The sequence below is a fragment of the Mobula hypostoma genome, chromosome 14, assembly GCF_963921235.1.
Source record: "Mobula hypostoma chromosome 14, sMobHyp1.1, whole genome shotgun sequence".
Lineage (NCBI taxonomy): Eukaryota > Metazoa > Chordata > Chondrichthyes > Myliobatiformes > Myliobatidae > Mobula > Mobula hypostoma.
The window spans coordinates 40,918,551-40,931,858 of NC_086110.1; the positions used below are offsets into that span (position 1 = coordinate 40,918,551).

General features: G+C 36.2%; 1 protein-coding gene across 8 annotated transcripts in view; it reads left to right on the forward strand.

Annotated features, from left to right (window-relative positions):
• The window catches only part of tdrd12 (tudor domain containing 12), a 200,053-nt gene that overhangs the window by 97,726 nt on the left and 89,019 nt on the right, over positions 1-13,308 (forward strand). For 7 of the 8 annotated variants that reach the window (XM_063066982.1, XM_063066990.1, XM_063066984.1 and 4 more), the window contains one exon: positions 7,595-7,723. The exons of the other annotated variant lie outside the window; for it this stretch is intronic. In XM_063066982.1, coding sequence (XP_062923052.1) covers positions 7,595-7,723 — 129 coding nt within the window. The remainder of the gene's footprint in view (positions 1-7,594; positions 7,724-13,308) is intronic. 8 annotated transcript variants of the gene reach the window in all.

Sequence of the window (13,308 nt, forward strand, 5' to 3'; positions counted from 1 at the left end):
GATTCCTTGGCTCTGTAGGGTTTTTGAGGCTTCTTTGAAACTTGGTAAACTTCCTGAATCTTTTAATAGAGCATCAATTTCTCTAATACTAAAGAAGGATAAAGACCCTGCTCAATGTGCATCTTATAGACCAATATCTTTATTAAATGTTGATTCTAAAGTTTTTTCCAAGTTATTAGCAAATAGACTAGAAAAAGTACTTCCTTCTATTATTTCGGAAGACCAAACGGGTTTTATTAAAGGTCGTTACTCTTTTTATAATATTCGTACATTGTTAAATATCGTTTATACTCCCTCACAAAATGTTCCTGAGTGTGTTATTTCTTTAGATGCCGAGAAAGCTTTTGATAGAGTAGAATGGCCTTATTTATTTAAGGTGCTTGAAATGTTTAATTTTAGCTTGAAATTTATATCCTGGATTAAACTGTTATATCACTCCCCTGTAGCCTCGGTTCGTACTAACTCTTTAAACTCACCTTTTTTTCCTCTCTTTCGTGGTACTCGACAAGGCTGTCCTCTTAGTCCCCTATTATTTGATATTGCATTAGAACCTCTTGCAATTGCTATTCGAGAATCTTCAAATATTACTGGGATAACTCGGGGATTAAAGTCCCATAAATTATCACTCTATGCTGATGATTTACTTTTATATATTTCTAATCCTGAGAGATCCATTCCTGCTGTTTTAGAGTTATTAGCACAATTTGGTCTTTTCTCAGGTTATAAATTAAATCTTAGTAAGAGTGAACTTTTTCCGATTAATAAACATCTTCCCTTATATTATAAATTTCCATTTAAATTGATTAATAATTACTTTTCATATCTTGGGATTAAAATTACTTGTAAACACAAAGATTTATTTAAGACTAACTTTTTACCATTAATAGACCATATTACTCTTTCTTTTTAAATCTTTTTATTGAGTAAGTATACAAAAAAGGTAAGCCATATAAACATTAATACAATGTTAAAGTATAATAAAATTCCAAAAGATAACAATACCAAAAAGAAAATACTACAAACAATATAATTTAAGCATAAGAAACCAAAATAACATAATAGTATACTAGATTTTATATATATCAATGGAAAAAAAGAAAAAAAAAACCCCAAAAAAAAACCCACCGTGCAACTAACTAAAAGCAAAGCAAAGCAATGGGCTAACTTGAAACCAAACAGAGTTAAACTTAAAATCACGTCCTCAATCCCGACCTCCATTAAAACAGTGAAAAAAAAAACAAGAAGGGTAAATATTACATTAAATGAAAATATCGAATAAAAGGTCCCCAAATCTGTTCAAATTTAAATGAAGAATCATAAAGGTTACTTCTAATTTTCTCCAGATTCAAACATAAAATCGTCTGAGAAAACCAAAAAAAGGTAGTTGGAGCATTAAGCTCTTTCCAATGTTGTAAAATACATCTTTTCGCCATTAAAGTAAGAAATGCAATCATTCTACGGGCTGAAGGGGAAAGATTACTAGAAATTTTAGGTAGTCCAAAGATAGCAGTAATAGGGTGAGGAGAGATATCTATATTTAATACCTTAGAAATAATATTGAAAATATCTCTCCAAAAAGTTTCCAAAGTAGGGCAAGACCAAAACATATGAGTTAAAGAGGCTATCTGCCCCGAACATCTATCACAGAAAGGATTAATATGCGAGTAAAAACGCGCTAACTTATCTTTGGACATATGTGCTCTATGCACCACTTTAAATTGAATTAGGGAATGTTTAGCACAAATAGAGGAAGTATTAACTAATTGTAAAATCTGCCCCCAATCATCCACAGAAATGGTAAGCCCCAATTCCTGTTCCCAATCTACCCTAATCTTATCAAATGGAGCTTTCCTGAGTTTCATAATAATATTATAAATCATAGCCGATGCACCTTTCTGACATGGATTAAGGTTAATTATCGAATCTAAAATATATATAGGAGGAAGCATTGGAAAGGAAGGAAGTATAGTACTTAGAAAATTTCTAACTTGTAAATATCTAAAAAAATGTATTCTTGATAGGTTATATTTATTAGATAATTGTTCAAAAGACATAAGGGAACCATCTAAAAATAAATCCAAAAACCGTAAAATACCCTTAGTCTTCCAAGTTTGAAAAGCGCGATCCGTAAAAGAGGGAGGAAAAAATATGTTACCTAAAATAGGAATCGCTAACCCGAATTGATTAAGATCAAAAAATTTTCTGAATTGAAACCAAATACGCAAAGCATATTTAACGATCGGGTTAGAGACCTGCTTAAGGCGTTTCGAATCAAAAGGAAGAGATGAACCTAAAATAGAACCAAGTGTATAACCCTGAACAGATTGTAATTCCAATGCTACCCATTTAGGAATAGATAGTATATCCCGGTCAAGTAACCAAAATTTCATATGTCGAATATTAATAGCCCAATAATAAAATCTAAAGTTAGGTAATGCTAAACCTCCATCTCTCTTAGCTTTCTGTAAATGTATTTTACCCAGTCTCGGATTCTTATTCTGCCAAATAAATGAAGAAATTTTAGAGTCGACTTTATCAAAAAAAGATTTAGGAACGAAAATTGGTAATGCCTGAAACACATATAAAAATTTTGGCAAAAAAAACATCTTAACTGCATTAATACGACCAATCAAAGTTAAATATAAAGGAAACCATTTAGATGAAAGTTGAGTAATATGGTCTATTAATGGTAAAAAGTTAGTCTTAAATAAATCTTTATGTTTACAAGTAATTTTAATCCCAAGATATGAAAGGTAATTATTAATCAATTTAAATGGAAATTTATAATATAAGGAAAGATGTTTATTAATCGGAAAAAGTTCACTCTTACTAAGATTTAATTTATAACCTGAGAAAAAACCAAATTGTGCTAATAACTCTAAAACAGCAGGAATAGATTTCTCAGGATTAGAAATATATAAAAGTAAATCATCAGCATAGAGTGATAATTTATGGGACTTTAATCCCCGAGTTATCCCAGTAATATTTGAAGATTCTCGAATAGCAATTGCAAGAGGTTCTAATGCAATAGACCATATTACTCAACTTTCATCTAAATGGTTTCCCTTATATTTAACTTTGATTGGTCGTATTAATGCAGTTAAGATGTTTTTTTTGCCAAAATTTTTATATGTGTTTCAGGCATTACCAATTTTCGTTCCTAAATCTTTTTTTGATAAAGTGGACTCTAAAATTTCTTCATTTATTTGGCAGAATAAGAATCCGAGACTGGGTAAAATACATTTACAGAAAGCTAAGAGAGATGGAGGTTTAGCATTACCTAACTTTAGATTTTATTATTGGGCTATTAATATTCGACATATGAAATTTTGGTTACTTGACCAGGACATACTATCTATTCCTAAATGGGTAGCATTGGAATTACAATCTGTTCAGGGTTATACACTTGGTTCTATTTTAGGTTCCTCTCTTCCTTTTGATTCGAAACGTCTTAAGCAGGTCTCTAACCCGATCGTTAAATATGCTTTGCGCATTTGGTTTCAATTCAGAAAATTTTTTGATCTTAATCAATTCGGGTTAGCGATTCCTATTTTAGGTAACATATTTTTTTCCTCCCTCTTTTACGGATCGCGCTTTTCAAACTTGGAAGACTAAGGGTATTTTACGGTTTTTGGATTTATTTTTAGATGGTTCCCTTATGTCTTTTGAACAATTATCTAATAAATATAACTTATCAAGAATACATTTTTTTAGATATTTACAAGTTAGAAATTTCCTAAGTACTATACTTTCTTCCTTTCCAATGCTTCCTCCTACATATATTTTAGATTCGATAATTAACCTTAATCCATGTCAGAAAGGTGCATCGGCTATGATTTATAATATTATTATGAAACTTAGGAAAGCTCCATTTGATAAGATTAGGGTAGATTGGGAACAGGAATTGGGGCTTACCATTTCTGTGGATGATTGGGGGCAGATTTTACAATTAGTTAATACTTCCTCTATTTGTGCTAAACATTCCCTAATTCAATTTAAAGTGGTTCATAGAGCACATATGTCCAAAGATAAGTTAGCGCGTTTTTACTCGCATATTAATCCTTTCTGTGATAGATGTTCGGGGCAGATAGCCTCTTTAACTCATATGTTTTGGTCTTGCCCTACTTTGGAAACTTTTTGGAGAGATATTTTCAATATTATTTCTAAGGTATTAAATATAGATATCTCTCCTCACCCTATTACTGCTATCTTTGGACTACCTAAAATTTCTAGTAATCTTTCCCCTTCAGCCCGTAGAATGATTGCATTTCTTACTTTAATGGCGAAAAGATGTATTTTACAACATTGGAAAGAGCTTAATGCTCCAACTACCTTTTTTTGGTTTTCTCAGACGATTTTATGTTTGAATTTGGAGAAAATTAGAAGTAACCTTTATGATTCTTCATTTAAATTTGAACAGATTTGGGGACCTTTTATTCGATATTTTCATTTAATGTAATGTTTACCCTTCTTGTTTTTTTTTCACTGTTTTTAATGGAGGTCGGGATTGAGGACGTGATTTTAAGTTTAACTCTGTTTGGTTTCAAGTTAGCCCATTGCTTTGCCTTGCTTTTAGTTAGCTGCACGGTGGGTTTTTTTTTTCTTTTTTTTTTCCATTGATATATATAAAATTTAGTATACTATTATGTTATCTTGGTTTCTTATGCTTAAATTACATTGTTTGTAGTATTTTCTTTTTGGTATTGTTATCTTTTGGAATTTTATTATACTTTAACATTGTATTAATGTTTATATGGCTTACCTTTTTTGTATACTTACTCAATAAAAAGATTTAAAAAGAAAAGAAAAGATTAAGCAAGATTGAGAAAGAGAGCTTAACATGACCTTGATAACAGAGGATTGGTTGCGAATTTTGAAGTTGGTTAACTCTTCTTCGATTTGCGCCAGTCATTCTCTGATTCAATTTAAAATTGAACATCGTTATTAGTTGACAAACGAGAGACTGTCTAAAATATTTTCTAATGTTAATAGTCAGTGTGATAGATGTAAAACTGAGATAGCTACATTGACACATATGTTTTGGCTGTGTTCTGTACTGAAACAGTTTTGGAAATCTATTTTTTTTATAATTTCTAAAGCTTTAAAAATTAATTTACAACCTAATAAATTGACAGTTTTGTTTGGTATAATTCCTCAATATATTCATGGTATTTCTATATTAGACCAATATGTAATTGCATTTGTTACATTATTGGCTAGAAGGGCTATTTTATTGAAATGGAAAGATGCCTCTGCTCCCACTTTGATACAATGGTTCTCTCAGGTGATGCTATGTCTTAGTTTGGAAAAAATCAGAAGTTGAACTTTTGATCCTCGATTTGACTTTGAGAAAAGGTGGGGCTCTTTTGCCTGCTACTATCATTTGATTTGAGTAAATTAAGATCGTTCCCTTCTGATTCTTGGGTAAATGGATTTGGTTGGCAGATTGATGTCTTTTTTTTATATAGAAGCTTGTATGGCATATAGCTCCGGGTTTGTGCTACAAATGTTTTTTTTTCTCATTTTTTTTTTGTTTGTTAGCTGGGTTTTTTCTTTGTTTTAGTTAGTAGGGGTTCTTTTTTCCTCCTTTTTTCAAAAAACTTTAACATTTAAAAAAAATTATTATTATTGATATGCTGTTTAGCTTGGTTAATAGTTTGACTTATAATATTGATTTATTGACTTGATTATTTTAATGTATTTTTGTCAATTTTCAATAATAATAAAAAGATTTAAAAATAAAATGAAAAGCAAAGATACTTAATTATTGCAAACAACAGGAATTCTGCAGATGCTGGAAATTCAAGCAACACACATCAAAGTTGCTGGTGAACGCAGCAGGCCAGGCAGCATCTATAGGATATAGAAGGGTCTCGGCCTGAAACGTCGACTGCGCCTCTTCCTATAGATGCTGCCTGGCCTGCTGCGTTCACCAGCAACTTTGATGTGTGATACTTAATTATTGGAGACTTTATTAAAACAAATTTATTATCTATAGGATAATGTGGAAGATCAAGTCATAGAATGTGTTCTAGGCACCCTTCTTGATCAATATTTTGATGAACTGAAGGGGAGAAATAGTATTTTGAATCTTGTTTCATGCAGTGAAAAGAGGTTGGTCGATAGTCTTGCTTTCAAGTGGCCTAAAATATGTCTAAATTTTACAGTCAGTTTGGAAGTGAGGAAGTTGAATGCAAAACCAGGCTATTAAATCTAAACAAAGTTAACTATGGAAGTATGAAAGGAGAGTTGGTTATGGTTGATTAGGAGAACACACTGAACAACATGATAGTGGGCTGATAATATTGGGCACTTAAATAATGTGCATTTTGCAAAAATAAAAATCCTTATAGGCAGAAATGCCCAAAAGGAGAAATGATTTATCTGTGACAATTAGAAGTAGTATTAAATTTTAAAAAAGGTTTATAACTTAGTCAGAAATGTGATAGAATTTTAAAAGTCATTACTGGAGGCCTAGAAGCTTGATAAAAGGAGAGAGAGAATTTGAGTGTGAACTTGTGAGAAATGTTATTAGTGGCTGAAAGGCATCATGGACAGTACAATTGCACTGCAATGAGAGCTGCTGCTTCACAGCTCCAGCCTGGTGCTGCCTATGTGGAATTTGCATTTTCTATGGTAATGTGGGTTTCCTCAGAGTCACACCTATTAGAAACATGCCCAATGAGTTCATGCCACCTATCAAAAACCCTTTAACTCTGCTTCTACACTTTTTTTTTGTTTCTCCGCTTGTTCTCCTTAACTTCCCCCAGATACTTACTATTCACACTCTAGGGGTAACTTACAGTGACCATTTTACCTAACAATTTACATGTCTTTGGGAATGTGATGAAAACAGATATTCTGGAAAAATGTATCAGATCACAGGGAGACGTGCAAGCTGAAAACACAACACCAGAACTGAGGGTTGAACTGGAAAATCAGGATTGTGTCTGCAGATTCAACCTTGACCTTGTTTTTGCAAAGTCAATTTTTCCTCACACTTCACTGTCTTTTTTTATAATTTACATTATAATTTATATTCTGTGTGCTGTCTGTATCTACAGTATGTCTGTGACACTGCTGCAATCAAGTTATTTATGTTCCCATACCTCATTGCACATGAAAATAAACTCAATTTGACCTGACTTTATAATTCTCAATCATGTTTCTAAGTGCTTTATGGTCTTGCCTCCTTTTCATTGTAATTACCTGCAGCTATATTAGCTTCCAGGATAACTGTGCTCCTCTAATTCTGTCCTAATGAGCATTTTGATTTTTTAAAATTAAATGTCTGTGTACCTGGTAATGCCAGAATTTGTTGCTCATCCCTTCTTTCTGTAAGTTTTTTCTCTTTCTGTGAAGTTAGTCATCAATATTTTGTTTGACTGTACTTCTACAAAGCCCGTTAAATTTAAAAAAATTAAATATTAAGGATGTTTTGTGAGTGGAAGTAATTGTGCCCTGTAATACTTGCACTTCATGGGTTCCGGAGAATATTTGAGAAGCTACTTTTATGTTCTGTTTAGTAATTTTAAAGAATATTTTTATGAATCCTATTTGCTTTAAATGTATGTCAATGATATTTCTTTAAAAGATAGTGCAGCTTTGTCTGGACGATGAGAAAACGTCATTGTTGTTGACCATGTTGGACTTCACCTCTGAGATTTTACAAAAGACTTTGATTTTTGCTAATTGTGCCGAGGAAGTTAATCATGTGTTTAAAGTAAGTAACTGATTTTAATACACTCGAACAGTCCCTGAGAATACAATGATCTAAGTTATATGTAATTGGCAAAAATAACACACACCCTCTCTCTGTGAAGACCGATAACTATTTTGCAAATATTGTTTTACTGCTTACTTACTAAGTTGGAGAAAAAAATCTTTATGCTCCTGAAATTTTAAAGAGAATTTAGCAAAACAACATATCAAGAGGGTGAGGGTAGATTTAAAGGGGATTTGAGAGAGAATATTTTTCAAAGTGTTTGGAATCTCAAAGGTGTTGCCTGATGAGATAGTGGAGGCACACACTCTTATAACATATATGAAACATCTAGACAAACTCACGAATTACCAAGGCCTAAAAGGCTGCACATCAAATGTGCATAAATAAATCTGCCAGTTGGTATGGACATGGTAGCATGACGGACATGTTCCTGTGCTGTATGACTAATATTTAAAGGGATATATAAAGTTAAGTTAGCAACAAATGGAAAAGATTAATGCTACAGTCATCTTTTCTGAATGATGCTGAGAGATACATCCTAGGATTTGCTGGGACACATCACTAATGATGTAACCTGGGGTCATCGGGTGTTTCAGGTCTTTCAACATCAGACTCCCTTGCCCAGGTGACCCAGCTAGGGTTGATCAGGCCATGGCTTTTGTCCCAGCAGTATTTTGGTCCACGGGTTATACCCGTTGATCCATGACCATCTGGAGACATGCTCAGTAGACTCTGTGATGGATCTGCTAGTTCTTCTCCTTGCAATCCCTGTAATTCCAAAGAGAGAGTAGGTTTTGCAGTGTAAGCAACCAGCAAAACCTGATGATCAAGAAAGTTATAAGAGGTCAAGGTACAATCTCCGGAAAGCCATCTCACGGACGAAGTGGCAATTCTGGACTAAACTTGAATCAGTGAAGGATGCTCGACAGTCGTGGCAGAGCTTGAATGCTTTCAGTTCTTAAAGTCAAGTTAATTGACATTGTTACCAGATGAGCTCAATGCCTTCCATGCTTGCTTTGACCGCCAAGACATAGAGGAGCCATCACAAAGTCCACAGCCCCTGACGATCCTGTGACCGCAGTCCCTGAGGCCGAAGTGCAAACAGCCTTCAAGAGGGTGAACCCATGAAAGGCATTCTGCCCAGACGGGTACCTGGTCAAGCAATAAGCACTTGTGCCGAACAACTGGCTGGAGTGTGCACTGAGATCTTTAACCTCTCGTGTCGGCGATCTGAAGTACCCATCTGCTTCAAGCAGGCTTTAATTATGTTCAAGAAGAAGGTGATGACCTGCCTCAATGACTATCAACCAGTAGCACTTACATCCACGGTGATGAAGTGTTTTGGTGATAAAACATATCTTCTCCTGCCTGAGAAGCGACTTGGATCCACTTCAATTTGTCTCCTGGAGCAACAAGTCCACAGCTGATCTTATCTCATTGGCTCTTCACTCAACCCTGGAACATCTGGACCGCAAAGGTGGATACAGCAGAGTGCTCTTTATCAACTACAGCTCGGCACTCAGTACCACCTTCACCTCAAAACCAATCAATAAACTCGAAGACCTTGGCCTTAATACCTCCTTATTCAATTGGATGTTTGATTTCCTCACTTGCAGATCCCAGTCAATTCGTATTGGCAACAACATCTTCTGCATAATCCCCATCAGCAGAAGCACCCTGCTTTACTCGCTTTACACTTATGGCTGTGTAGCTAAGCACAGCTCCAATGCCATATTTAAGTTTGCAGATGATACCGCTATTGTAAACTGAATCAAAAGTTGTGACTAATCAGCATACAGGAGGGAGATTATAAGCCTGGCTGAGAGATGCCATAACTTCTTACTAAATGTCAGCAAGACCAAAGAGCTGATTATTGACTTCAGGAGGAGGAAACCAGAGTCAGTCCTCATTGGAGGATTGGGTAGAGAGGGTCAGCAACTTTAAATTCCTCAGGTTTATTATTTTGGAGCACTTGTCCTGGGCCCAGCACGCAAGTGCAATTACAGAGAAAGCACGGCAGCCCCCGTCCCCCCAACTTCCTTAGGAGTTTGTGAAGATTTGGTATGACATCTAAAATACTGATGAACTTCTATAGAGTATGTTGTAGTGGAGGATATAGTATCTGGCTGCATCACAGCCTGATATGGAAACACCAATGCTCTTCAATGTAAAATCCCACAAAAAGTAGTGGATATAGCCCAGTCCATCACAGGTAAAGCCTTCCCCACCAATGAGCACATCTACATGAAACGTTGTCACAGAAAAGCAGAATCCATCGTGAAGGACCCACACCACCTAGTTCATGCTCTCTTCTTGCTGCTGCCATCGGGAAGAAAGTACAGGAGCTTCAGGACTCGCACAACCAGGTTCAGAAACATTTATTACCCCTCAAACATTAGGCTTTTGAACCAAAGGGGATAACTTCACTCAACTTCACTTGCTCAATCATTGAAGTGTTCTCACAACATATAGACTCACTTTCAAGGACTCTTCACCTCATATTCTTGATATACAGAGGCATGCAAAAGTTTGGGCACCCCGGTCAAAATTTCTGTTACTGTGAATAGCTAAGTGAGTAACAGATGAACTGATTTCCAAAAGGCATAAAGTTAAAGATGACACATTTTTTTAATATTTTAAGCAAGATTACTTTTTTATTTCCATCATTTACAGTTTCAAAATAACAAAAAAGGTAAAGGGCCCGAAGCAAAAGTTTGGGTACCCTGCATGGCAATACTTTGTAACACCCCTTTGGCAAGTATCACAGCTTGTAAACACTTTTTGTAGCCAGCTAAGAGTCTTTCAATTCTCGTTTGGGAGATTTTCACCTATTCTTCCTTGCAAAAGGCTTCTAGTTCTGTGAGATTCTTGGGCTATCTTGCATGCACTGATCTTTTGAGGTCTATCCGCAGATTCTAGTTGATGTTTAGGTCAGGGGACTGTGAGGGCCATGGCAAAACCTTCAGCTTGCACCTCTTGAGGTAGTCCATTATGGATTTTGAGGTGTGTTTAGGTTCATTATCATAAACGTCATAAAGTTAAAGATGAAACATTCTTTTCAACATTTTAAGCAAGATTAGTGTATTATTTTTGTTTTATACAATTTTAGAGTGGAAAAAAAAGGAAAGGAGTACCATGCAAAGGTTTGGGCACCCCAAGAGATTTGAGCTCTCTGATAACTTTTACCAAGGTCTCAGACCTTAAATAGCTTTTTAGGGCTATGGCTTGTTCACAGTCATCGTTAGGAAAGGCCAGGTGATGCAAATTTCAAAGCTTTGTAAATACGCTGACTCCTCAAACCTTGTCCCAACAATCAGCAGCCATGGGCTCCACTAAACAGCTGCCTAGCACTGTGAAAATTCAAATAAATGATGCCCACAAAGCAGGAGAAGGCTATCAGAAGATAGCAAAGCGTTTTCAGGTAGCCGTTTCCTCAGTTCGTAATGTAATTAAGAAATGGCAGTTAACAGGAACGGTGGAGGTCAAGTTGAAGTCTGGAAAACGAAGAAAACTTCCAGAGAGAACTGGTCGTAGGATTGCGAGAAAGGCAAATCAAAACCCCTGTTTGACTGCGAAGGACCTTCAGTAAGATTTAGCAGACCCTGGAGCGGTGGTGCACTGTTCTACTGTGCAGCAACACCTGCACAAGTATGACCTTCATGGAAGAGTCATCAGAAGAAAACCTTTCTTGCGACCTCACCACAAAATTCAGCGTCAGAAGTTTGCAAAGGAACATCTAAACAAGCCTCACACATAAAAATTACTGGTGAATGCAGCAGACCAGGCAGCATCTATAGGAAGAGGTACAGTCGACGTTTCGGGCTGAGACCCTTTGTCAGGACTAACTGCCAGTTAGTCCTGATGAAGGGTCTCAGCCCGAACCATCGACTGTACCTCTTCCTATAGATGCTGCCTGGTCTGCTGCGTTCACCAGCAATTGATATGTGTGTTGCTTGAAATTCCAGCATCTGCAGATTTCCTCGTGTTTGCATATCTAAACAAGCCTGATGCATTTTGGGAACAATTCCTGTGGACTGATGAAGTTAAAATAGAACTTTTTGGTCACAATGAACAAAGGCATGTTTGGAGAAAAAAGGGTGCAGAATTTCATAAAAAGAACACCTCTCCAACTGTTAAGCACGGGGGTGGATCAATCACACTTTGGGCTTGTGTTGTAGCCAGTGGCACGAGGAACATTTCACTGGTAGAGGGAAGAATGAATTCAATTAAATACCAGCAGATTCTGGAAGCAAACTTTACACCGTCTGAAAAAAAAGCAAGCTGAAGATGAAAAGGGGATGGCTTCTACAACAGGATAATGATCGTAAACACACCTCAAAATCCACAATGGACTATCACAAGAGGCTCAAGCTGAAGGTTTTGCCATGGCCCTCACAGTCCCTCCACCTAAACATCGAAAATCTGTGGATAGACCTCAAAAGATCAGTGCATGCAAGAAGGCCCAAGAATCTCACAGAACTAGAAGCCTTTTGCAAGGAAGAATAGGCAAAAATCTTTTTCTGTTATTTTGAAACTGTAGATGGAAAAAAAAGTAATCTTGCTTAAAATGTTAAAGAAGTGTGTCATCTTTAACTTTATGCCTTTTGGAAATCAGGTCATCTTTTACTCACTTAGCTATTCACAGTAATAGAAATTTTGACCGGGGTGCCCAAACTTCTGCATGCAACTGTATGCCAAGCCATTTAATGATAGAATTATTTTCATGAACCTCCTTGGAACCCTCTCCTGTTTCAGCACATCCTTTCTAAGATAAGGGCCCAAACCTGCTAATACTCCAAGTGAGGCCTCACCAGTGCTTTATAAGGTCTCAACATTACATCCTTGCTCTTATATCCTGGTCCTCTTGAAAAGAGTGGTAACATTGCATTTGCCTTCCTCACCACAGACTCAACCTGCAAACTAACCTTTTGGAAATCCTGCACAAGGACTCCCAAGAACCTTTGCACCTCCGTTTTTTGCATTTCCACTCCATTAAGAAAAGAGTCAACCCTTTTATTTCTTCTACCAAAGTGCATGACCATACATTTGCCGACACTATTCCGCTTGCCATGTTTTTACCCGTTCTCCTAATCTGTCTAGGTCCTTTTGTCGCCTCTCGACTTCCTCAAAGCTACCTACCCCTCCACCTATCTTCATATCGTCTGCAAATTTTGCAACAAAGCCATTAATTCCATCATCCAAATCATTGACATTTAACGGAAGAAGAATCAGTCCCAATACAGATCCCTGTGAAACACCACTAGTCTTTGGCAGCCAGCCAGAAGAGGTTCCCTTTATTCCCACTCTTTGCCTTCTGCTAATCAGCCACTACATTATCCATGGTAGAATCTTTCTTGTAATACCATGGGCTTGTAGCTTGTTAAGCAGCCTCATGTGACACCTTGTCAAAAGATTAATGAAAATCCAAGTATACAACATCAACTGATTCTCCTTTGTCTGCCTTGCTTGTTATTTCTTCAAAGAATTCCAACAGATTCGTCAGATAAGATTTTACCTTGAGGAAACCATGCTGACGACAGCCTGCTTTATCATATGCCTCCAACTACCCTGAGACCTCGTCC